The sequence below is a fragment of the Pleuronectes platessa genome, chromosome 5 (genome assembly GCF_947347685.1).
Source record: "Pleuronectes platessa chromosome 5, fPlePla1.1, whole genome shotgun sequence".
Lineage (NCBI taxonomy): Eukaryota > Metazoa > Chordata > Actinopteri > Pleuronectiformes > Pleuronectidae > Pleuronectes > Pleuronectes platessa.
Window position 1 is genome coordinate 585,045 of NC_070630.1, and position 22,139 is coordinate 607,183.

Sequence of the window (22,139 nt, forward strand, 5' to 3'; positions counted from 1 at the left end):
AGTAGCAGGGTCAGATCAAAACCACAGAGCAGATCAAAGGAATATTGTGGAACCTGAAGAAGAATCAGTGAAAGCATCAGATCACATCGTCAAATCAAATCCTGATGGAAACAGTCAGACTGATTTTAACCAGTGAGACTGGTCCAAATATAAATCTGGTGAATTTAAATGTGGTTTCATGATGAGACTGTTGGTGAAGGTTAGAACTGAGATGTTAGTTTTTTTAATTAGACAATTTATGTAATTTTAAGGCAGAATGAAAAACATTTAATAATATAAAATTTAAAGATGATTTCACAGCTTTTCTGTTGAAGGTAACAGGGTGAATGCACATTAATGAACATTTCTGTAAATGAGCAGGTTCCGCATCTGGGCTGATTTTTAACTGGCGTCCCTGTGCATGTGGGAAATTGTTTGGAATCTTTTCTTTGTTTCAGCTCAGCTGAATAATATATAAAATGATATGAGAAATGAAACTTTAAGAAACATGTAAAACAGGTTTATTTACAAAAAGTGACGTGATTTAAAAACAACACAACATGCTTGATTTAATACTGATCGTAAAAACTTTACATATATATGAAATGTTATTGATTAGCGACTCCGTCAGGCTGAAGTTTCCTTCAGCCTCCGTATCGCTCTCACACATCCTATCGTGACTCCGGGAAAAACACACAAAAAAAACAACTTTTAATGTTTGAAGTTATGAATCCACAAAGTCAAAACATGTTACAGTTCTGACGATAAAGATATTAATAAGATTGAAGTGTCCTGATGATCAGATCCGGTTCAGTTTGTTCTGCGTCATCTGCAGCAGCAGCTCAGAGTATTTCTCCAGCAGAGACAACGTCCCTGCACCCTCCAGTCCACCAGAGGGCGTGCTGCTGCCCTGCCCCTCTCCCTGCAAGACCACCTGCAGCTCAGAGTGAACGGATTCAAACGCCTCCTGCAGGACAGATGACATCTGTAGCTGCTGCTCCACAAAGCCGAGCGACTCACCGAGCTGCAGGAAGAAAAAGGCTTAAACAGTTAAATATATCTGAAACTAAACTTCTGAAGTTAAAGAACAATGTTCAGCAGTAAAGGAACCTGCTGGTGGAGGCGCACGGCTCGTCTGGTCGTGTGTCGCAGCTCGTTGGCGACTTGCTGACACTGCTGCAGCGTCACCGCCTCAACAGCACCTGAAACAACCAACATGTCCATAGTTCGTCCTGAAGGAGGCGCCAGAGGTCAACACTAAACCAACACGTGTGCAAACATCGCAGGAGGCTACCTGAGAGGGGGGGGCAGGGTCTGTCTGAAAGTGGACAGGAGGCAGAGCTGGGGGGGCCACAGGAGGAATCATCACCAAGGGTTTCGTCTGATTCTGGATCAGAAATAAACATCAAGAAACAGAAAACAGTTTAATTTCAGATATTAGAAATAAATTCCCCCCCAAAAAAAGTCATAAATACAACTAGCGTAGTGTGATTGCATGACTCCACTAACCAAAGCAGTTTCTGTATGTATGTATGTATATATATATATATACACACTTTTTTTCAGATTCATAAAAGGTCACTGTGACCTTTGAAACTGAAACTTAATGACTTTCTGAATATCTTAGTTTCCTTCGAGCATTAATGATCCACATTGAAGAGGCCAACAACAAGGTCACAGTGAAGTTGACCTTTGACCTCCTGGCTCCAAAATCGAATCAGTTCATCACTTGGTGTCTCCTGCACCGGAGCCGATAAAGAGAAAATGATTCTTCGGTCTAATTATCAGATAACATCACAGATTTACCCACAAACCCTTTCTTCCTACCTGGACCGGCCCTCTCCCCAGAGAGGGAGCACGTGGATGTGATGCAGGGGGCGGGGCTTGGGATTATCATTTGGTTTTGATTTGTCGGCGTTTTGTCAATGCTGCTGGCGCTCCACCTGCTGGCTCCGCCCTCTGACGGCCCCTCAGTGGGTGTGGTCCACACCTGAGGGCTGGTCTCTGCAGGTAGATGAAGCCGGGGCTTCTGGGAGGACAGAGCGACACTGATGGACGCAGAAGAAAAACAGACAATTTGATCATGAAACATTTAAATTTTTTATCACAAATTATTAAAACGTTGCAAATTTCTCTGCAAACTGTTGAGATTTATTCTAAAAACGTTTTAACAACTGTTTTTAATAAAAAATACTTTTAGTATTTATTGTAAAAATTTCAAATGTTTGTCTCAGACCATCTTGTCCAGGTGTAAATCCACATGTTAGACCTGGTCCAGCTCGGGAGGACCAGGGGGACCGGCTGTTACCTGCTGGTCTGGTCCTCGGGGGGATCAGGACCAGGATGAGAGTCTGAGGAGGACCAAAGGTTTTCCTTCTCCTCCTCCTGGGCGGAGGGGGAGTTGGAGGTGGGGGGGTCCTGGCTCACTTTGGACCTGGAGCTGGCGGTGGTTCCCAGGTATCCAAGCCGGGACACCCGCTGCTGCACCGCAGACACCATGCTGTTGGTGGAGGTCACGTCTGATTGGTTTAAAAGAACAGAAGGTCAGGAAGGAAACACTCAGGTGAGACCTCTGACCCGCATCATGACGACCACAGCGACCAGGTCAAAGGTCACACTGGGACGTGATGGTTTTACTGGTCACTTCAGACTAATGAGAACAGACATTGATAAAGGTTGATAATTGATTTAATGTGAGCGTCGGTGACATCATCATCAATCATGAGATCAGAAACAGCGTCTGTGATGAGAATTGAAATGTGTGAGAAAAAGAACTTGATCAGAACCAGGACCAGTGTGAACCTCAGCTCAGACCAAGAGTCCACATCAACACCATGTGACCTTTACCACAGAAACACACACCCAAGTGACTCTCTCACACACACAGACACACACAGACACACACACCTCCCAGCGTCTCTCTGCACTGAACGACCACCACAGTGTGGCGTCGACGTGTTGGGCGGCGAAGGGGCTGATGGGAAATAATGGAGGACGCTCTTCTACGGAGGATGGATGGGCTGCATCTCACTGTGGTCACACGCACACGCACACAAACACACCTTATAGTATTTTAACATTTCTGTTTTACATTGTTTAGGGCTGGGCCATACGTCTTCAAATCATCAGGATTATTTCAAACCGTTTCCTCGACTAATGAGCGATTATTTTAATAACCGCTGCAGTGATCACATGATAGAACAAACAGAACCTGGACTCACCGCTGCAGTGATCACATGATAGAACAAACAGAACCTGGACTCACCGCTGCAGTGATCACATGATAGAACAAACAGAACCTGGACTCACCGCTGCAGTGATCACATGATAGAACAAACAGAACCTGGACTCACTGCTGCAGTGATCACATGATAGAACAAACAGAACCTGGACTCACTGCTGCAGTGATCACATGATAGAACAAACAGAACCTGGACTCACTGCTGCAGTGATCACATGATAGAACAAACAGAACCTGGACTCACTGCTGCAGTGATCACATGATAGAACAAACAGAACCTGGACTCACCGCTGCAGTGATCACATGATAGAACAAACAGAACCTGGACTCACCGCTGCAGCTCTCTCTGAGAGTCGACTCGTTGGACCCGGCGTTGCTGCTCGACTCCACGTTCTCCTGGAAACAAACATTTATCACACAAGCTTCAGACGCATCATGTTGATTTACAGAAACTGGGACAGGTGAAGTCCACTGACTTGGACGTGTCTACGTGAAGTTCTGACTCGTTCTGTGTGATAACTCGGCTTCACATTTAAAACAGCTCTTCTCTTGAATTTCTTATTTTGAAACAAACGATGTCTGTTTACAACACGGTGGGTGTGATGATGCGTTGCTGCAGTAAACAGCCAATGAGATGTCTGCTTCCTACCGATGTGTTGATGACGCTCTCCTCTGAGATCCTGGTCGGGATGGAGACGGGAGGCGGAGCTCGACTCGGCCACACCCTGAAGAAACCACAATGACAAGCAGTCCTCACTATGACAACAACCACCACACAAAGTGAGCAGCCGCCTCCTGTGGGTCAAAGGTCACCTGACCCACCTGAGTCTGTCCTGGAAGCGGGACAGGAAGCGGGCGGAGATGCTGAGTCGAGGGTTCAGGAAGTGTTTTTCCTCCGGAGGCTGCAGAGTCCTGAGGTCAGTGTCGAACTTCTCTGAAAGGTCAAAGTTCACAGGCAGCAGCAAGTTATTCTTATAAAAATATAACTTCTGATAAACAGTCTCAAACGTAGATGATTTTACTTGTTCCTGTGCTCTAGTTTCAAACACAAACAAATATCCTAATATTGAGTGTATTGTTGCTGAGTCGGCCGCCTGTTAGTTATGACAGTGGCTCATAAATAATGAATGAGGCAGAGCTAAACATCCGGACCAGGCTGTTCTCTCTGCAGCTCCAGAGAGAGACTGATACTGATATATCATCTTAGGAAACCAATACCTCAAATTAAATCACAGAAAGGTTAAAAAAAAATGGGCCCTTCAAGTTTCATTGTGATGTCGCTCGTACCTTCGCTCAGACTCGACGCCAGCGTATCAAAATGGTTCTTCAGCAGGTTTCTGTCCTCATCGTCCTCTGGACCCAAACTGCCCACAGAGCTGCCCTGACTCAGAGAGTCTGTGTCTGTGAAGGACCACAGAGCTCGTTACATCACGACACCTTCAACCAAAATAACTCATGACATGAAGTCCGCAGCAGTAACTGATCGGAGGTCAGACCGGCATCAAGAGGCTGCTCCGAGCTTCCTGCAGAGCCCTCAAAGCAGGCGGAGTCAGGGCTCAGCTGAGTGCACCACACTGGCTCCGCCCCCTGACCTCTGACCTCCAGCTGGGTCAAAGATCTCTGTGGGTCAGGGACGTCTTCAACGTCAAACTTCCTGAAAACGACAAACACGCGAAACAAGCAAATTAAAAGCAAATCAGAAACCGGTCAGACTCTGGTGCTGTGCTGTGTCTCACCTGTTGGGGGCGCTGCTGCTGGGGTGGAGGACATAGCTGCTCCTGTTCTCACCTGCAGGCTGCAGCACCTGAGCACCATCACACACCGTCAGGTACACGTCAAGTTCATATTTTAACCATTTGATGGAAAAATACATTTGGTAAGCAACGCTTTTATGAGACGATGGTGGAAACATTTTATCTTCTGAAAAATGTTGTACAACATTTATATGTAACTGTTTATTCAGTCTCTTCATTCGACAAAATAAAGTCTGGAGTAAAAGTTTCTCCATCTCTGTGATCAGGGAGAAACCTGAAGAAAAGCAACATGGAAGCACAGGCCAGGCCACAAGACAGTCCCACATCGTTTCCTAATTTCAATCTACATTGAAGTGAAGAGTCTCACTTGTGAGATGAAGCTCCAAACCTGAAATAGAAAATGTTTAACTGTCCGGCCTGGAACTGAAAGCTCACCTCCTTCTCTCCATCTTTCATCAATCTCTCCACACTCTGAGGGTGAAAGTCTTCGTCCTCCTCCTCCTTTCCATCTCCTTCCTCTTGGTTTTCTCCCAGCAGACTCTCCAGACTCTGAGGGTGGAAGTCTTCGTCTTCTTCTTCGTCCTCATCCTCCTCCACCTCCTCGTCCTCCTCCCCTGGACTCTTGGGGGGGCTGGGGGAGCAGTTGGAGCAGATAGTCAGAGGATTCAGCTGTTCTGTCCAGCGACTGCGACACTGACGAGGCCCAGCATCTGGTTGGTCGGCCGTGGAGGCTCCGCCCTGACCCTGCTGAGGACACACACACCTGAACTTCATCCTCGGCCTGCAGAGTAAACACAGGACTGATTATCTGCGACTGATCAGAGACGTGAACTGACCACCTTTCTGAACCACAGGGGCAGTTTTCCATTGGTCTGAAGCTGCGGAACATCTGAAACACAAAGAGAAACAAGATTCAAACAAACGCCATGACGTCATGACCACAAGATGGCAGCGTTTGAATCGGAGATATTTTAAGATCATTTTAACAACTTTAATAGTAAAACACTATTGATCAGGGAAACTGAAGAAAATGTCCTCTTCCACACCCTGAGCAAAGTCCAGTCTGGTAGGAGTCCTGAGGTCAGACTCCTCCTCCTCCTCATCCTCCTCTTCCTCCGCCTGACGCTGCTGAGACGAGGGAACCGTGATGAACGTCTCCCTCCTGAAACAGGTTTGATCACAGAAACAATGTCAAACACAAACATGTCCGCTGCTCCGCTCTCCATGGTCGACTCAGTGACGTCTCTGTTCAACATCTCACCCACCGGATGTTCAGAGGCTTGTGGTGGCGGGCGTCCGGTGCAACTTTCAGTCTGAGGCCCCGCCTCTTCCTCATGGTGGAGGTCATCTGAGCGTCCAGTCGCCACACAAACACACAACTAGGCCCGCACACACACACACAGTTAGAAACAGAATGACGGAGTTTACAGTTTCCTGTGACATCAGCAGTTTACCTGTCTCCTGACACAGTGATGAGGTGTCGACAGTCGTGACTGAACCTCATACAAGTGACGATCTCTGAGGACACAAAGACACGTTGAACACCTGAACATACATGTTTCACACATGTCTACAGGGGAGCTGGATTTACTCACCTGCATGTCCAAACAGGGTGGCAACACACTCTCCTGACTCGTAGTCAAAGATGGTGATATTTTTATCTGAGCAGCTGGTGGCGAAGAAGCTCCCGGACGGGTCCATCTGAACCTGCAGGGAAACTTATTGCTTCACTCACGGTTTTGACTGAAAACGTTTTCCGCTGAGATGTAGAAACCAGAAGACGTCCTTACCTTCAGCAGAGATCCTTCATCGCTGGACGAGCCTTTCAAACACCTCTTCAACTTCCCAGTTTCCACGTCGTAAACTCTTAAACAGAAACATCAGATCATCTGGAGCAGAAACTACTTTTATTTTCCATCAGACGTCCCGTTAGGTATTTCCTTACCTGACGTTTCGGTCCTGACAGGCGATGACCACGTGCTTCTTGGAGGAGTCCAGGTCCATGTCGTACAGCGTCGTCTTCTCCACCACGTGATGACTCCTGGAGAATGACAGACCCTCCGCCGTCTGGACGACAGATCACACAACACGGTTCGTTCACAGGGAATCATGGGACACAGGAAGTGTTTCATTCTAAATAAAACCGACCTGTTCAGCCGTCTGGAAGTAGATGCTTTTGTCGGCTCCACAGCTCACGATCTGAACCTCTGGACTCTCACCTGGAGAACAGGTGACACACCGTCAACCAGTGATTTATAAACATTTTACTTTTTGCCTCCTCTGACTTCTAACTTCATCATCTACATCTCTCGCCCTCTTGCTCTGAGAACTCAGTCACCTGTGAACTTGACGGCAGTGATGGAGGCTGAATGGTCGTTCAGAGTCTGTTCCAGATTGAAGTTCTTCTCCAGGTTGAAGATGTGGATCAGTCGGTCCCGGCTGGCTGACGCCAACAGCTTCAAACCTGAAACAACGACACAGAAGGTGTGACATCATCATCATCATCATCATCATCATCATGACGACCTGTGAGCTGAGCTCTTACCTGTGGAAGTCGGTGAGAACTCCAGACACAGAACCTCAGAGTCATGAGCCTCGATCTTCACCAGCTCGTCCAGAAACTCTAGAGCGAAGATACTGAAGAGACAGTGACCTCATCACACACCTGTCACCACACTGTGTGTGTGTGTGTGTTTGTGAGTCAGAGTGCATATGTGTGTCTCACCGGAGATTTCCACAGCGGTCTCCAGCAGCCAGGTGTCGACCGTCCGGACTGATTCCCAGTACTCTGATCCCAGACTTCCCATCAGCCCCTGCTGCCTCTGCCTTCTTCCCCTCCGCCTGCAGGTGCTGCGTATTCTCGCCAACGTACACAATCCTTGACAGGTCCTGTACAGCACACACAATCCACTCAGTGTGTGTTTGTCTTATGTTGCAGTCCAGGTTCCTGACTGTGTGTGTGTGTGTGTCTTACGTTGCTGTACAGGTTCTTGTGTGCTGTGGCGGCAGTGGGTGGGTCGGCGTGCCACACTCTGATTGTGTTGTCAGATGAGCAGGTGAGGAAGGAGGAGGGCGGCAGACACGCCTGGGACACGTCTGACAGCTGAGGATACACCTGTACAGTGTGTAGCAGCTCTGTCAGTAATGAACTTCCTCTCTAATTCTGTTGTTTTTACCCAGACTGAGTTTACACACGTGTCCGATCACAGTGTGTGTGTGTGTGTGTGTGTGTGTGTGTGTGTGTGTGTGTGTGTGTGTGTGTACGAACTGTTTAATTGTACCTTTCACTCGAGTTCTGGGACCATCATACAGAAGCGTTTCTTTACAGTAATCAACCGTTCCAGATCATTTAGGCCCCGGCTGGTTTCTGTGTGGCATCACTCACCTCGACGCTCCACACACAGCTGCTGTGGTACAAGGCGGAGTACAGCTTCCCCACGCTCCTCACGTCTTTGACGTCCCACACATACACACTGTGGTCGTCGTACACGCAGGTCAGGTGTTTGGCAGCAGGGTCAAAGGTCAAAGCCAAGGTGTCAGGGAAGTGATCATCTGGACCGACAGGAAACAGGCTGCTGAGAGCAGAGCAGGAGATGATCAGAGGTTTTATCCAGAACGGATTGAGTCCTACACTCTGTGTGGCTCCAGTGTGTGTACCTGTGCTGTCGACTAATGTCCACTCCCAGTCTGTGGGGGCGCTGCAGCTTGGTGACGTACTGCAGGTGCAGCAGGTCGAACACTCTGATCACACCGTCAGCGCAGCCACAGAAGACATGGTCCTCACTGACGGACAGACAACTCGCAGACTCCGTCTGTCAACAACAACAATGTGACTTTGTTGATTGTACAGCTGTTTGTAAAAAATGTCATTTAATGAGTGTGTTTCCCTGAGCAGTGACCTTGAGGTTGACCCAGGCCTCCAGCTGTCGGCTGCTGTTGAACAAACACAGCAGCCCGGAGCTGGTGATGCAGTAGGTGCTGGACGCCATGAGGCCACGCCCACACGCCACCCCGCTGAACACACAGTTCTTATGGTCACCCAGCAACCCTGAACGACCAATCAGAGGCACCGTGCTGTTCACCTACAGAGAGAGGAAGAAAGGAGGAGAAGGGAAGAGCTGGTACTCCCAAGTGAGCTGTGATTGGCTGAGCAGATTTTAAAAGAGCTAAGGCTGATCTGTGATCTGCTGATTGTACCCGTCGTTCTTTGGAGGCATCCAGGTACCAGAACTTGACGTGTCTGGTTCCTGCAGTGACGAAGTAGCTGTTGTCCTGTGAGAAGGACACGGCGGACACTCTGCTGGACACTTTGTTAGAGGCGATGATGGAACCTTTCTGATAACGAGACGTCACCGTAACATTCACATCGATTCAACAAGTCAATTATCTGAAATCAAGCACTTATTAATAATGATTATTAGGAATGTGTGTGGGTGATGCATGTGTGTGTATTGTGTAAGCGTGTGTGCGCTCACCCTCCAGTCCCACACACTAACAGTCATGTCGTGTTGATATCCCACCGAGACGATGTAACAGCTGTTGGTGGAGAAGGCGACGCAGGAAACTCCATATTTATGACACTGAACCTCGGCCACCGGAGCTCCGCCCACCTCCCACACCCTGACACAGGGCATGTGACCGCTCTGACAGAAAGAGAGAGAGAGAGAGAGAGAGAGAGAGAGAGAGAATCCAGCTTCACCACAGGATGTCACTCTGTGAATATCTAACATTTAAAAGATGTAAACTCTGGATCCAGGAAGTGAAGCAAATGCACTTGATTTATAACATCAGTAAACATTTTTCTAAAGAGTGCATTTCTCTATTGCAAGTTTTAAGTTCATTTTGTAAATAATTGCAAATGAATTAGTCTAATAGACAATAAGAATCACAGGTTCAACCTGACCATGAACGTGACCAAGAGCACGGCTCTGTCCAAAATCACTCACTAATCACTTTGTAGTGGGTTCGCCATTTTGTAGGTGTTTAGGTAAGTTTTTTTATACCCTGTATAGCTCACTTATTATTTCCCACAATGCACTGGTCACTTACCAAGCAACATATACCATCATGCATTGTGCTCGCAGGAAAAGCTAGAACTGTCGTTTGAATGGAAACAGAAGCATCACAGCACAACCTGTGACAAACAAGCTTACCTCTATATTAAAAAATGAAAATTCAATATACTTTTATATTTGAATGTAAAAATACTGAGTGTAATATATGTTTTAAATTTACTGTGGGATTTTCCACCTGTCGAAGTTTTTGTTGTAGAACGTAATAATCCTTCATGATGTCATTACCGGTGACGAGAAAATTTGGTGAGTAGTTCCCAAAAGTTTACTTCTCTTTTCAAGATAAGCTCAATATGGGGCGGGGGGGGCACTTTGTCCTTTGTTGTCTTTGTTATGTCTCTATACTGTTGGTATACTGATACGTTTGTTTGTACACATTATATATGAAACTGAAAATAAAATATAAAAAAAAAAAAAAAAGATAACCTCAATATAATTAACACTATACACTTAAGTTAACACTTTATAGTTAACACTATATAGTGAAGTAGGGAATAGTGGATGTGAGGGTGATTTCGGACACAGGAGTCTGTGGGAGCAGGTCACCTCCTCCAAGAAGAGGATAAACCTGTGATGTTCTCAGACCTGACTGATACTCAGACCAGTCGCTGAAATGTTCCGGAGGTTCTGAATGAGAGAACACAAGAGTGTGTTGCTCTGGACATCTCCTGGAACTGTTCCTGCAGTAAGTCAGGAAGCAGGTGTGTGTCTCACTTCTCACCTCCCCAGTGACCAGGTGTTTCCCATCATGAGAGAAGGCCACAGCACTGAAGGGTTTCCTGCAACACAAACACAAGGTCATGATGCCATTGATCATTTCCTGGGTAGAACACGTGGTTGTGTGTGTGCAGACAGATGAGGAGCTACAGGTGAGACCTCTACCTGGACGTGTTGAGGATGTGACTCTGTTTGTTCTTCTTTGGGTGAAGCAGCACGATCACACACCTGAGACACAAATGAAACCACAGCAGGAGGTCAGGAGGATTTGTACTGAAACTGACCGGGAATCAGACCTCCGGGTCAGTTTGCTCATACAATACAGGTGTGTCAGAGGGGGCGGGGCTTACCCTGCAGTATAGGCGATGAGCCCCGAGGTGGGGTCAGAGGTCAGACCGCTGCTGCTGGCCGTGCTGATTCCTAGGACTTTCTCCAGACTCACCTGAAAAAGCACACACACCAAACTCCAGCTCAACAACCAGCTGACACACAAAGCACAGTTCTCTCACTGGTGTAGCCATAGCAACAGGGTGTCAATGGTGGAGGTGATGGGACGTGATGAGTCAGAGCTGAACTCTGGAGCTCAATCATATTACACCTTTAATTCAGCATTACAATAAGAATCAGAACATTGTGTTGCGTCTCATGTCGATATGCTGAGTTATACTTTGAAACTTCAGTTAACTTAAGTACAACTACTTTAAAACTTCAGTGAACTTAGAGTAGAACTACTTTCAAACTGTGAATCAACAGCGCAGCTAACAGCCTGTGATGCTAACAGTTAGCAGTGTTAGCTCCGGTCGTACCCGGCTGCAGCAGCTCTTCTGCCGGCTCTGTCGGCTCTTCCTCCCCGCTGCTGGTCTCCTCTTCCCGGCGGTGACTGAGCCGTACTCCGCTCCCTCCGCCATGACACTTGTCCAGGAAGTTCAAACGGCTCTGATACCGACCCGGGGCACACTGCGCTCAGACACCGGGCTGCGGGTCCACTAGAGGCCGCCGGACTGAAGCGGGCTCGGGTCAGTTTGACCAAAATCTCCGCAGCTGATGACGATGGAGCGTTAGCTTAGCTTGATGCTAACTGATGAAACCTGACACTTGCTCCTGCGGCGGGACTCCGGTTCAAACTAAGCCCCGCCCACTGCCCCCGCATACCTACTAATAGGCAGCTGAGGTTCCGCCCATTACCACAAAAAAACCAATGGACACACGACGAAGCACAAGTCCCGCCTATCGCCTACCAATCAGCCAATCAACATCATTATCGTGACAACCCAAACTGATGCATAATTTAGTTTATGACGTTATGAGCTAAACGTGTGAAAGAAACTTTCAAAATAAAATTTGTCAAAGAATTTGACTTTAAAAGCTTTTTTAGTCACTTTTAACTTTATTAGTACTTCAGTATATTTCCTATTTCATATGAAATGGCTCCGCTAATTATTTACTATTCCTACAATACTTACGAACTTTGTTATTTCCATTCTCTGTTGCTTTCTTCAACTTCTCGGTTACTACTCACAGCAAAGTATTATTTTTGATGCATAATTATCTTTAACAGCTAAAGAAGATCATTTTTGAAGTGTAAGTGGTTTGTGACTTAATGAATAATATGTTTTCTGTCTTTACTAGTAACATTTAATTTCAGTGGAAAAAATTATCCAAGATTTGATAAAAACAAAAAGAGAGCAGAAACAAAACTGAAGGAAATTTTGTTTTATTACAAAGTTCATTCAGGAAACTCATCACTCGGTTAACTAGTAGAAAATCATTTCAAAAATCATGTAAACGACACGTAAAATATAGTGAAGAAGAGATTTCCAACTCAGAGGATGTGACTAAACCGATTTAGATCTAAAGACAAAAAAAGACACAGTGAAGTCAATTAAAAAGGCAAATGTGTATTTAAAGGTTATAGAAAGACAACAGCCCATATATCAGAATTTGACCAGTGCATCAATAAATTGTGTTACTTTGTGTCTCACATAGATTCAGTGATCAGAACCTTGCTGTACGACTTACGGGCGATTTGACAGATGAAACGTTTTATCCCACAGTGAGACGGGCTTTGAAAAACCAGCCAGCAATTCACAAAAGAAAAGAAAAACCTTCACAGCAGAACTCAAAGTTAATGATCGGATATAAAACACTGAAAAAAAGGGGACATCAGACTCCACTTTATCCTTCTTCAAATCGAGCTTATTGATAAAAGGCAGCTTCACTGCCAAACTTCTGTGTTCTACTGGTAAAGATGAATAATTCATGATCCCTGTTTTTACTGACACATGGAGTCCCTCAGGGATACGTTCTGGACCCTCTGACTATTTTGTTAAACATGATACAGATTCAGAAGAAAAGCCCAAAGCGAAGCTCTTCAGTATTATTTTCTGTAACTTAACAAAGTGCTTTTAAACTCAACACAACCGCATCAACGCTGAGTCACTGTTTCACAGCTTTGTTCCAGTTTGTCAGAATAAAGAAACGTCCACAGAAATCACTGTCGTATAAAAACATAACTACAGTTCTAATGTACATGAATACTTTATTAAATCATGTGTTAAATAATCACAGATGTGTGTTAGTCATATGTGACTAAACACACATGATTTAGAGCACGTGTCAAAGATTCCCAAGGTCCCTAAAACCATTATATCCCATAAAAACATAGAAAAACCAAAAGGACGAGGCCTCCGTGGAACATAAGGCCCCAGGCCCATGGTTTGAAGTTCATTCAGTACCACCACTGGGAGACATCATTTTACATCTTAAGGCCATTTTTTTTTCAAATCTTAACAGTCTGAGCAAAGTGTGGTAGTCACAGAACAGAACTTTGTTCTCATGGTCACCAGTGAAAACAGAAACAGACCGGCTGCAAAAATACAACCATAAACCTCTAACATACGGAGTCCCTCAGGGAAGCGTCATGGAGCCTCCGTTGTTTCTGTAAAATCTGATACAGATTCAGAGAAACTTGTTAATGTTAGTGAAATTGTTTTAAAGGAGACGCATCATGTTTTTTAAATTTCTTTCCTCGTTAGCTACAAAAAGTTTTATGGTGAATGCAAAAGTTGTGCAAATTAAAAAAGTCCAAAGTCTGGTGTAGCTCCTCTCCTGGACTAGTCTGACAAAGCCAGGTTAAGTGAGTCGACATTTCCGTAACACAGGAAACAGTGGACCAATCACAACAGAGAGGAGCAGCTGACCAATTAGAGCAGACTGGGCATTATCAAGAGGGGGGTTCTTAAAGAGACAGGAACTAAAACCAAGTGTTTGAGACAGAAGCTGAGAAGAGGAGTTGCATCCACAGACGGACGAGGAGAGTTGTGCGTTTTCTTAACATTAGACAATGAAAACATTTTACAGTAGCAACACCCCTGGAAGACGAGAAGATGCATCTCAAGGGTTTATCCTAATGAACAAACTTTACCACCACCACTTGTTAAAAAGGTTTTACCTGAATGTGAACACAATGTGTCTCCTTTAAATACAACATTTCTTAGTTGTGGTTTCGCGACTAAAACATTTTTTAAGTTTTACTTTTCTTTTTTCAGTTATTGACATCAAGGATGTGAAAAGAAAACAGTAGCAAGTTCAACTTCCTGTGACATCATTACCCTGCTGATATCCTGACCTGAAGGTAGCTTAATGAATGTGTATTTTGTTTTAATCCGCTTGTGAGATATAAAATATAACTCACTAAATTCAGATGAGGCTGAAGGGAAAGAATATCAGTCTTGGGTCACTGGACCATGACAGCACTGTCAATGTCACGAGGCTACAGATGAAACATGTGATTAAACAGGAAGTACGAGCTGTGGAATCAGTGATGTCAAAGATGGCTCACCACTGCTGTTTTACATCTTCTGTTTTAAGGTACTTTTTACACACTGTCAAAAATGGAAGGTTGTAATGAGAACACAGTGTGTCTGTGTTTGTATGCTCAGAGTCACTGTTTGAGTGAAAAAGGTCAGATGAGGTCACTTATTGCAATCTTTATCATATTTACACTAGAAAAATAGAGTTAGCAAAATGAAAGCACTCTGGTTATGTAGAGGTCCCTTTAAGAAGACTTGATTGTTGATGATCAACACTGGTCCTGAGGAGATAGAAACACAGATCGCAATATTTATATATATATATATATATATATACACACACTAGCACACACACACTCACTCACTCTTTACCTGGTGTTCAGGACCTGAAGACGTGGACGGCTCGGACAACATATTGGCGGCAGATAGGACACTCGCTCATCCTCTTGCCGCACTTGGTGCAGGTGATCATGTGACCACACTCCAGCAGGACGCAGTCGATGGGACAGTCCATACAGATCTTACACAGGTTCTCCTCCGGACTTGCAGAGCCGCCGCCGGACTCTAGAGGGAGCCACAGGGACGAGCAATGCAGCACTTTGAGGGCACAAATCTTCATGTGTGTTCAATAAAATGATTCAATAAATATATAACAGATGTAGAAACACAGTGAGGGGCCAATAATCTTACATTCATTGATTAATCCTTAGTTTGTAAATGATCAGATAATCACATGATGACGTTGATTAAAACTCTGGATACAGTTTTTTATTCATTATCAGACGAGTTAATGAGTTATAATTAATTTGTAAATAGAAATTTGAAGTGAAATAATGAGAGGCTCATTGTGTTGAGTGTTAATGATGTTCTTGTCTGTCACATGTTTGTTTAGAGGAAACAGAAAACTGACCTGAGGCGCTCACTGCGCTGGCGACTGAAAGACAGAAAACAAACAGTTTGTACTTTAATGTTTAAAACTGACAAAAATGAATCATCTGATACGTTCTCAGAGTTTTCTCTATTCTGGATCCGACACAAACAATGGGTTGAATGAAATGAATCACTGAGGACTCTTTCACAGCCTGTTTGGTTCAGAGCTTCAGACTCTTCAGCTCAGCCTGAAGCTAAAGATCAGGTGTGAACGGTTCCTCAGAGCAGGAGAGGAGTTCTGGGTCTGGATCCAACTGAACCTGGTTCTGTTCCAGAGGGAAAACACTTCGTTGGATGTTTTGGACTTATGGACTAATCAACAGAAGTAGAGACAGCTTTAAACAATAATAGAAGAAGAAGAAGAAGAAGAAGAAGAAGAAGAAGAAGAAGAAGAAGAAGAAGCTGTAGTCTTCACCTCCGACAATATGATGTTTGAACCACAAGTATGTTAATTTGGTGCATTCGAACTAGTGGAGTACTGTAGTACTGTGGAGTACTCTGGAGTACTGTAGAGTATTGTTGAGTACTATGGATTACTGTGGTGTACTATGGATTACTGTGGTGTACTATGGATTACTGTGGTGTACTGTGGTGTACTGTAGAGTACTATGGAGTACTGTGGTGTACTGTGGTGTACTGTGGTGTACTGTAGAGTACTATGGAGTACTGTGGTGTACTGTGGTGTACTGTGGTGTACTATGGATTACTGTGGTGTACTGTAGAGTACTATGGACTACTGTGGTGTACTATGGATTACTGTGGTGTACTGTGGTGTACTGTAGAGTACTATGGATTACTGTGGTGTACTGTGGTGTACTGTAGAGTACTATGGAGTACTGTGGTGTACTGTGGTGTACTGTGGTGTACTATGGATTACTGTGGTGTACTGTGGTGTACTGTAGAGTACTATGGAGTACTGTGGTGTACTGTGGAGTAATGTAGTACTGTGGAGTACTTCGCCTGAAGCCGCCTATCAAGCTTCTAGTGATACCATCATTATGTTACCATGGCAACAAAAGAAGCTTCATTCATGTTCCCCATTCAAACAGAAAGACCACTACCACCCCCCCCACCTGACGACACGCCCACACAAACCAATCAGAGTCAAGTACAGGTAGACTCCACCCACGTGGGTGAGGACGACAGGACGTACGTGTCAGACTAAATTCTTTCGTCCCTAAATTACAACGTGAAACCAGAACTAACAGATCAGAGGAAACAGGGAACAGACACATGGTTCAGACTCAGATCAGAAAACATCTCATTTGTGGTTCAATTACGAAAGATTCTCATCAAATGACTTCATGCACAAAAAAATGTTGATGTTCAATGTCTGCAGCTGGTCTCTGAGGAACGAGGATCTACAGACGAATCAGAAATATTCAACCCCCAAAGATTTTAAGGATTTATCAATTACAGTTTGAAAGAGCAAGATTCTGCTTCAGATGACTTCTGAGTTTATTGGGTACATGAAATCAACACAGAAAATGCATGATGTAGTATTTGTGTGTAACAGTATATTTTGCTAAGATAGCCATGTCACAATTATTCAACCCCGATATAATATTGTTGTTTTTAAAGCTGTCTGACAGTTTTTTTGTCCTAAAGTGGAGTTGAAACATAATTAAGCCTTTAGGAACTCTATGATGATCCTTCATTCGCTTCAGCTGGGATGCATATATAACCCATATTTCTGATTACAACTGTAGCTTCGTTAGACTGAGTCGACTCACCGAGGTTCTGCTGGTCCTGGTACAGTCGCCTCACTCGCTCCATCAGCTCCCATTTCTCACAGCAGCCTTTATAGTCCACAAAGTTCCGAGCAAGAATTTCTTTCAGCTGCCGCACGCTGAGAACCTCGATGTCCTCCTCACAGCTCAGGTCGGACAGAGAAGCTCTACGGCCTGAAGCTGGTGGCTCGTCAGGTTCCCAGGTCTGAACCGGACAAATAGAGTCAACGTCACTGATCTACCTGGCTCTGGTTCTACCTGGCTCTGGTTCTACCTGGCTCTGGTTCTACCCTGAATCTGGTTCTACCCTGAATCTGGTTCTACCTGGCTCTGGTTCTACCTGGCTCTGGTTCTACCCTGAATCTAGTTCTACCTGACTCTAGTTCTACCTGACTCTGGTTCTACCCTGAATCTGGTTCTGCCTGGCTCTGGTTCTACCCTGAATCTGGTTCTACCCTGAATCTGGTTCTACCTGACTCTGGTCTTACCTGACTCTGGTCTTACCTGACTCTGGTTTTAACCTGACTCTGGTTCTGCCTGACTCTGGTTCTACCCTGAATCTGGTTCTGCCTGGCTCTGGTTCTACCCTGAATCTGGTTCTGCCTGACTCTGGTTCTACCCTGAATCTGGTTCTACCTGACTCTGGCTCTACCTGGCTCTGGTTCTACCTGGCTCTGGCTCTGGTTGTACCGTGAATCTGGTTCTACCTGGCTCTGGTTCTACCTGACTCTGGTTCTACCCTGACTCTGGTTCTACCCTGGCTCTGGTTCTACCTGGCTCTGGTTCTACCTTGAATCTGGTTCTACCTGACTCTGGTTCTACCTGACTCTGGTTCTGCCTGACTCTGGTTCTGCCTGACTCTGGTCCTGCCTGACTCTGGTTCTACCTGACTCTGGTCCTGCCTGACTCTGGTCCTGCCTGACTCTGGTTCTGCCTGACTCTGGTTCTACCCTAATCTGGTTCTGCCTGGCTCTGGTTCTACCCTGAATCTGGTTCTACCCTGGCTCTGGTTCTACCTGGCTCTGGTTCTACCTTGAATCTGGTTCTACCTTGAATCTGGTTCTATCTGACTCTGGCTCTACCTGGCTCTGGCTCTGGTTCTACCTGGCTCTGGTTCTACCTGGCTCTGACTCTGGTTCTACCTGGCTCTGGTTCTACCTTGCTCTGGTCTTACCTGGCTCTGGCTCTGGTTCTACCTGGCTCTGGTCTTCCCTGGCTCTGGTTCTACCTGGCTCTGGCTCTGGTTCTACCTGGCTCTGGTTCTACCTGGCTCTGGTCTTACCTGGCTCTGGCTCTGGTTCTACCTGGCTCTGGTTCTACCTGGCTCTGATCTAACCTGGCTCTGGTTATGGTTCTACCTGGCTCTGGTTCTACCTGGCTCTGATCTAACCTGGCTCTGGTTCTACCTGGCTCTGATCTAACCTGGCTCTGGTTCTACCTGTCTCTGGTCTTACCTGTCTCTGGTCTTACCTGGCTCTGGTTCTACCTGGCTCTGGTCGATCTAACCTGGCTCTGGTTCTGGTTCTACCTGGCTCTGGTTCTACCTGGCTCTGATCTAACCTGGCTCTGGTTCTACCTGGCTCTGATCTAACCTGGCTCTGGTTCTACCGGTCTCTGGTCTTACCTGGCTCTGGTTCTACCTGGCTCTGGTCTTACCTGGCTCTGGTCTTACCTGGCTCTGGTTCTACCTGGCTCTGGTTCTACCTGGCTCTGGTCTTACCTGGCCTTCTTCCTGAATGTCAGGCTCAGAAGCAGTGGTCTCTGTGGGAGGGGACGGGGATTCGGGCTGTGGAGGATCAGAGGTGAGGCTGGGGGGGGGTGTAGGTGTAGGGGGGTCAGGCGTCACAGAGGGAGGGTCTGGGGTCAGTGTCTCGGGGGCCTGTTCGCTGGAAGGTGACGAATGCTGACTCAGGACCAGTTCTACCAGCTCCTCCTGCCGAACAGGAAACAGGTGTGACCGTGTGTGTGTGATTGACAGTGTGTGTGTGTGTGTGTGACTGTGTGTGTGTGTGTGTGTCCTCACCTTCTCTCTGCACAGGTGTGTGGACACCTCATGCAGGTGCAGATAGTCTCGGAGCTCCTTCACCTTCAGCTTCATAAGCTCCGCCCGCTCCAGCAGGGTGCCATAGAAACGCTGACAGGTGTGACAGAGGCGGGGCCGGGGCTCAAGGTGGGCGGAGCAACGGCTGCAATAGTTCTTCTTACAGTCCACACACACATGCTGAGAGAGAGAGAGAGAGAGAGAGAGAGAGAGAGAGACATAAAGAGACAGAGAGAGAGGGAGGGAGAGAGAGTGTGAGAGAGTGAAAGAGGGAGAGAGAGAGAGAGTGTGAGAGAGTGAAAGAGAGAGAGAGAGATGAAATGATAGGCTTTGTGCTGTTTGTCTGTTTGTCCTGGTGGTCACTCCCAGTACTGCAGTTATCTTTCAGCTGGCACTTCACAAACAGTCTGCACGTCTGACCCCTGACCCCCAGCACATGTGTACAGATGGAGATCAGGTGGGCGGAGTTACCTTCTTGGTAGCTGTGTCAAAGGCCCCCCCGCAGGCCTTACAGATGTGTTCGGGTGGAGGGGGAGACGGCTGAGAGTTGAAGGCAGAGTTGGTGTAGGTCCGATGACGACGTTCCTGTTCAGCCGACTGTTCTGCATCAGCTGAGTCCATACACAGCCAATTACAGCAAGACGCCCACATACCTGACCAATCACAGACAGACTCACGTGAGGAACATCCAACACTGTGCACGCTAACTAACATACATGTATTCTCTATTCCTCTGAACACAGACAACTGAACCACACGAGGAAATCTGTAATCTTCTTTTCTATGATCACACAGACCTTTTACACCTTAACGTGAAACCGACATCAGACATAACCAGATGTGAAGTGAGGTCATGGATTTAAACCGCGTAAGATGACAGGCGAACGCCTCCTGCTGGATTCACGTTTATATGTGATTTAAATATAAACATATATGTTTAATATTATTAAATCAGACAATCGGTTTTAATTGTTTTCTCAAGTTCATAAAATATACTTATATATGACATTATTGTGGTAATAAAACGTTGTATTATGTACATTATATTTGTAATACACAATTTTCATTAAAGCTGTATAATGTACGTGATCAAATATACTTTTATATTATCTGTGGCTGAACACATTTAGTTTTTAGGTTTGAATTGGGTTGAATTTCCTCTTATTTCGTTCAAACGTTCATTAAACTAACAGATAAAATGATTAGATGTCAGAGGTCAAAGGTCAAAGTGAGATGAATGTGACTGATGATTGGTGGAGGAGAACGGCCCACAGGCAGGGGGTTAGTGGTTTACTGTTTAAACGGATCTGAACTCATCTTAAACCACAGCTCAGTGTTCACACTGGTCTCCTTCAGGGTTCAGCAACATTCAAAGTCAGTTTGATGTTGGATGTTTCCCTCAGGATATCACTGGTTCAATCACTACCTGTCAATCCAAACCTGTCAATCACTACCTGTCAATAACAGAGGACACGCCACAGTGGGTCACATGACGTTAATCCAGGTGTTTTTTATCCAAACAGGAAGTGATTGATGGCCCCTACATAAATATCCAACACGAAACTAACTTCACTGTGGCCCCAACTCAACTACTAACTTTTACTAAGTTCACATGAGATTCAAACCGGTTTGGTTCTGAATCCACTTTCAGCCGAACGACTCCACTTGTCTGGAGATTGTGTGAAACCGAACGCGTGTTGTTTACGTTAGAGAATCGGTTCAGCTGCGAGCTGCGACGCTTTCAGTGGAGGAACATGTTGACGGAGTCCGGTAGCACCCTGCGCCGCTAGCAGGCTACAGGCTAACAGGAAGCTACTTAGAGAAGTAGATGATTCCGAAGTTTCAATAAACTAACAAACACAAACCCACAGATGAAACCACCGCAGTCAAAGTAACAGTGGGATCAACTAACTAAGTTAACAAGTCAACTAACCAGCACAGAGACGAGTCTTACCTGTTAACCAGACTCCTGCAGCTAGCAGCCGGCTAACTCCGCACCGAGCGTCCGCTGGTTAACACACTAACTAGCAGGTTACACGTCCAGCGGGAGGGTTAACAGCATCATGGGTTGGGTTGATCCGAGAGAAGCAACTGACTCACAACAGACACACAACAGACACACAACAGCGGTGAACCAGGAAGAGTCCCACTACACACACACACATTCTTGTCTCGCTGTGCTGATGGGGAACCACTCCTGACGTCATCCATCTCACCTGAACGAGTGACGTAACAACACATTTTATTGAAAGTCAGTTTCTTAACTTAACCGCAGGAGCGTGTCACGGGACTTTGTGGGCTCCGTGCAGAGTGGAGCAGGGGGCCCCCTGGTGCAGCAGGGTGACACAGCGCAACGGAACCACAAACCCTGCGACCTCACTCTGGACAGAGTTCTCTTTAAAAGACTATTTAAGGACACAAGTGAAAAATCATTTTTTAAAGATTTTGTCCGGAGACTCCCAAGAGTTAAGCTTTGGATGCTTCCATTTTTAGTATCTAGATCCAATCAAAAGCTATTTATCAACTTATTCATTACTCGTCATTTAATATCAAGAACATGGTCTGAGCAGATCGAAGCTGAACTGTGGCGTCACACAAGGACCAGTAACACACTTTGCTCTAATACTGGGTTAAAAATGACAAGATTGACTGGAAGTAATTTCAGGAAACACTATTAACACAATTTAAGGTTCTTCAATGTTTAATTTCCACTGTTCATTCGTAAAGTGTGAGCCTATGTGCAGTACAACACAGCTGTAAATCAGATTAAAATCATTTTAGAGGTTATCCTATGACGTGAAGACTGAAGGACACGTTTTGAAATAATCTACGTCCTCCACACAGACACAAACAGGAGGCAGAA

The 22,139-nt window shown here is 45.7% G+C and overlaps 2 protein-coding genes across 6 annotated transcripts; both read right to left on the minus strand.

Annotated features, from left to right (window-relative positions):
• Positions 1-483: 483 nt before the first annotated feature.
• Positions 484-11,868, minus strand: wdr62 (WD repeat domain 62). Of its 5 annotated transcripts, none has more exons than XM_053423631.1 (33): positions 11,570-11,868; positions 11,114-11,205; positions 10,929-10,991; positions 10,768-10,825; positions 9,450-9,617; positions 9,172-9,309; positions 8,874-9,056; positions 8,632-8,786; positions 8,360-8,546; positions 7,949-8,089; positions 7,700-7,863; positions 7,520-7,611; positions 7,313-7,438; positions 7,123-7,193; positions 6,920-7,041; positions 6,765-6,840; positions 6,570-6,681; positions 6,429-6,492; positions 6,240-6,353; positions 6,021-6,136; positions 5,811-5,863; positions 5,410-5,721; positions 4,957-5,024; positions 4,717-4,874; positions 4,508-4,621; positions 4,043-4,154; positions 3,870-3,945; positions 3,553-3,616; positions 2,288-2,498; positions 1,807-2,027; positions 1,274-1,366; positions 1,090-1,181; positions 484-1,003 (listed from the first exon to the last, which is right to left on the minus strand). In XM_053423631.1, the coding sequence occupies exons 1-33, from the start codon at positions 11,669-11,671 to the stop codon at positions 779-781; spliced, it is 4,143 nt and encodes a 1,380-aa protein (XP_053279606.1). In that variant the 5' UTR covers positions 11,672-11,868; the 3' UTR covers positions 484-778. The 5 variants fall into 5 exon arrangements, with proteins under 5 accessions (XP_053279606.1, XP_053279609.1, XP_053279607.1 ...); XM_053423634.1 differs by having other exon boundaries at positions 5,410-5,718; positions 5,814-5,863; positions 8,360-8,549; XM_053423632.1 differs by having other exon boundaries at positions 5,814-5,863; positions 8,360-8,549.
• A 593-nt stretch (positions 11,869-12,461) lies between these two features.
• On the minus strand, positions 12,462-21,591 carry rffl (ring finger and FYVE-like domain containing E3 ubiquitin protein ligase). Its single transcript, XM_053422633.1, has 8 exons — positions 21,231-21,591; positions 19,748-19,929; positions 19,259-19,456; positions 18,956-19,168; positions 17,239-17,440; positions 15,486-15,509; positions 14,948-15,139; positions 12,462-14,856 (listed from the first exon to the last, which is right to left on the minus strand). The coding sequence occupies exons 2-7, from the start codon at positions 19,925-19,927 to the stop codon at positions 14,955-14,957; spliced, it is 1,002 nt and encodes a 333-aa protein (XP_053278608.1). The 5' UTR covers positions 19,928-19,929; positions 21,231-21,591; the 3' UTR covers positions 12,462-14,856; positions 14,948-14,954.
• Positions 21,592-22,139: the final 548 nt, after the last annotated feature.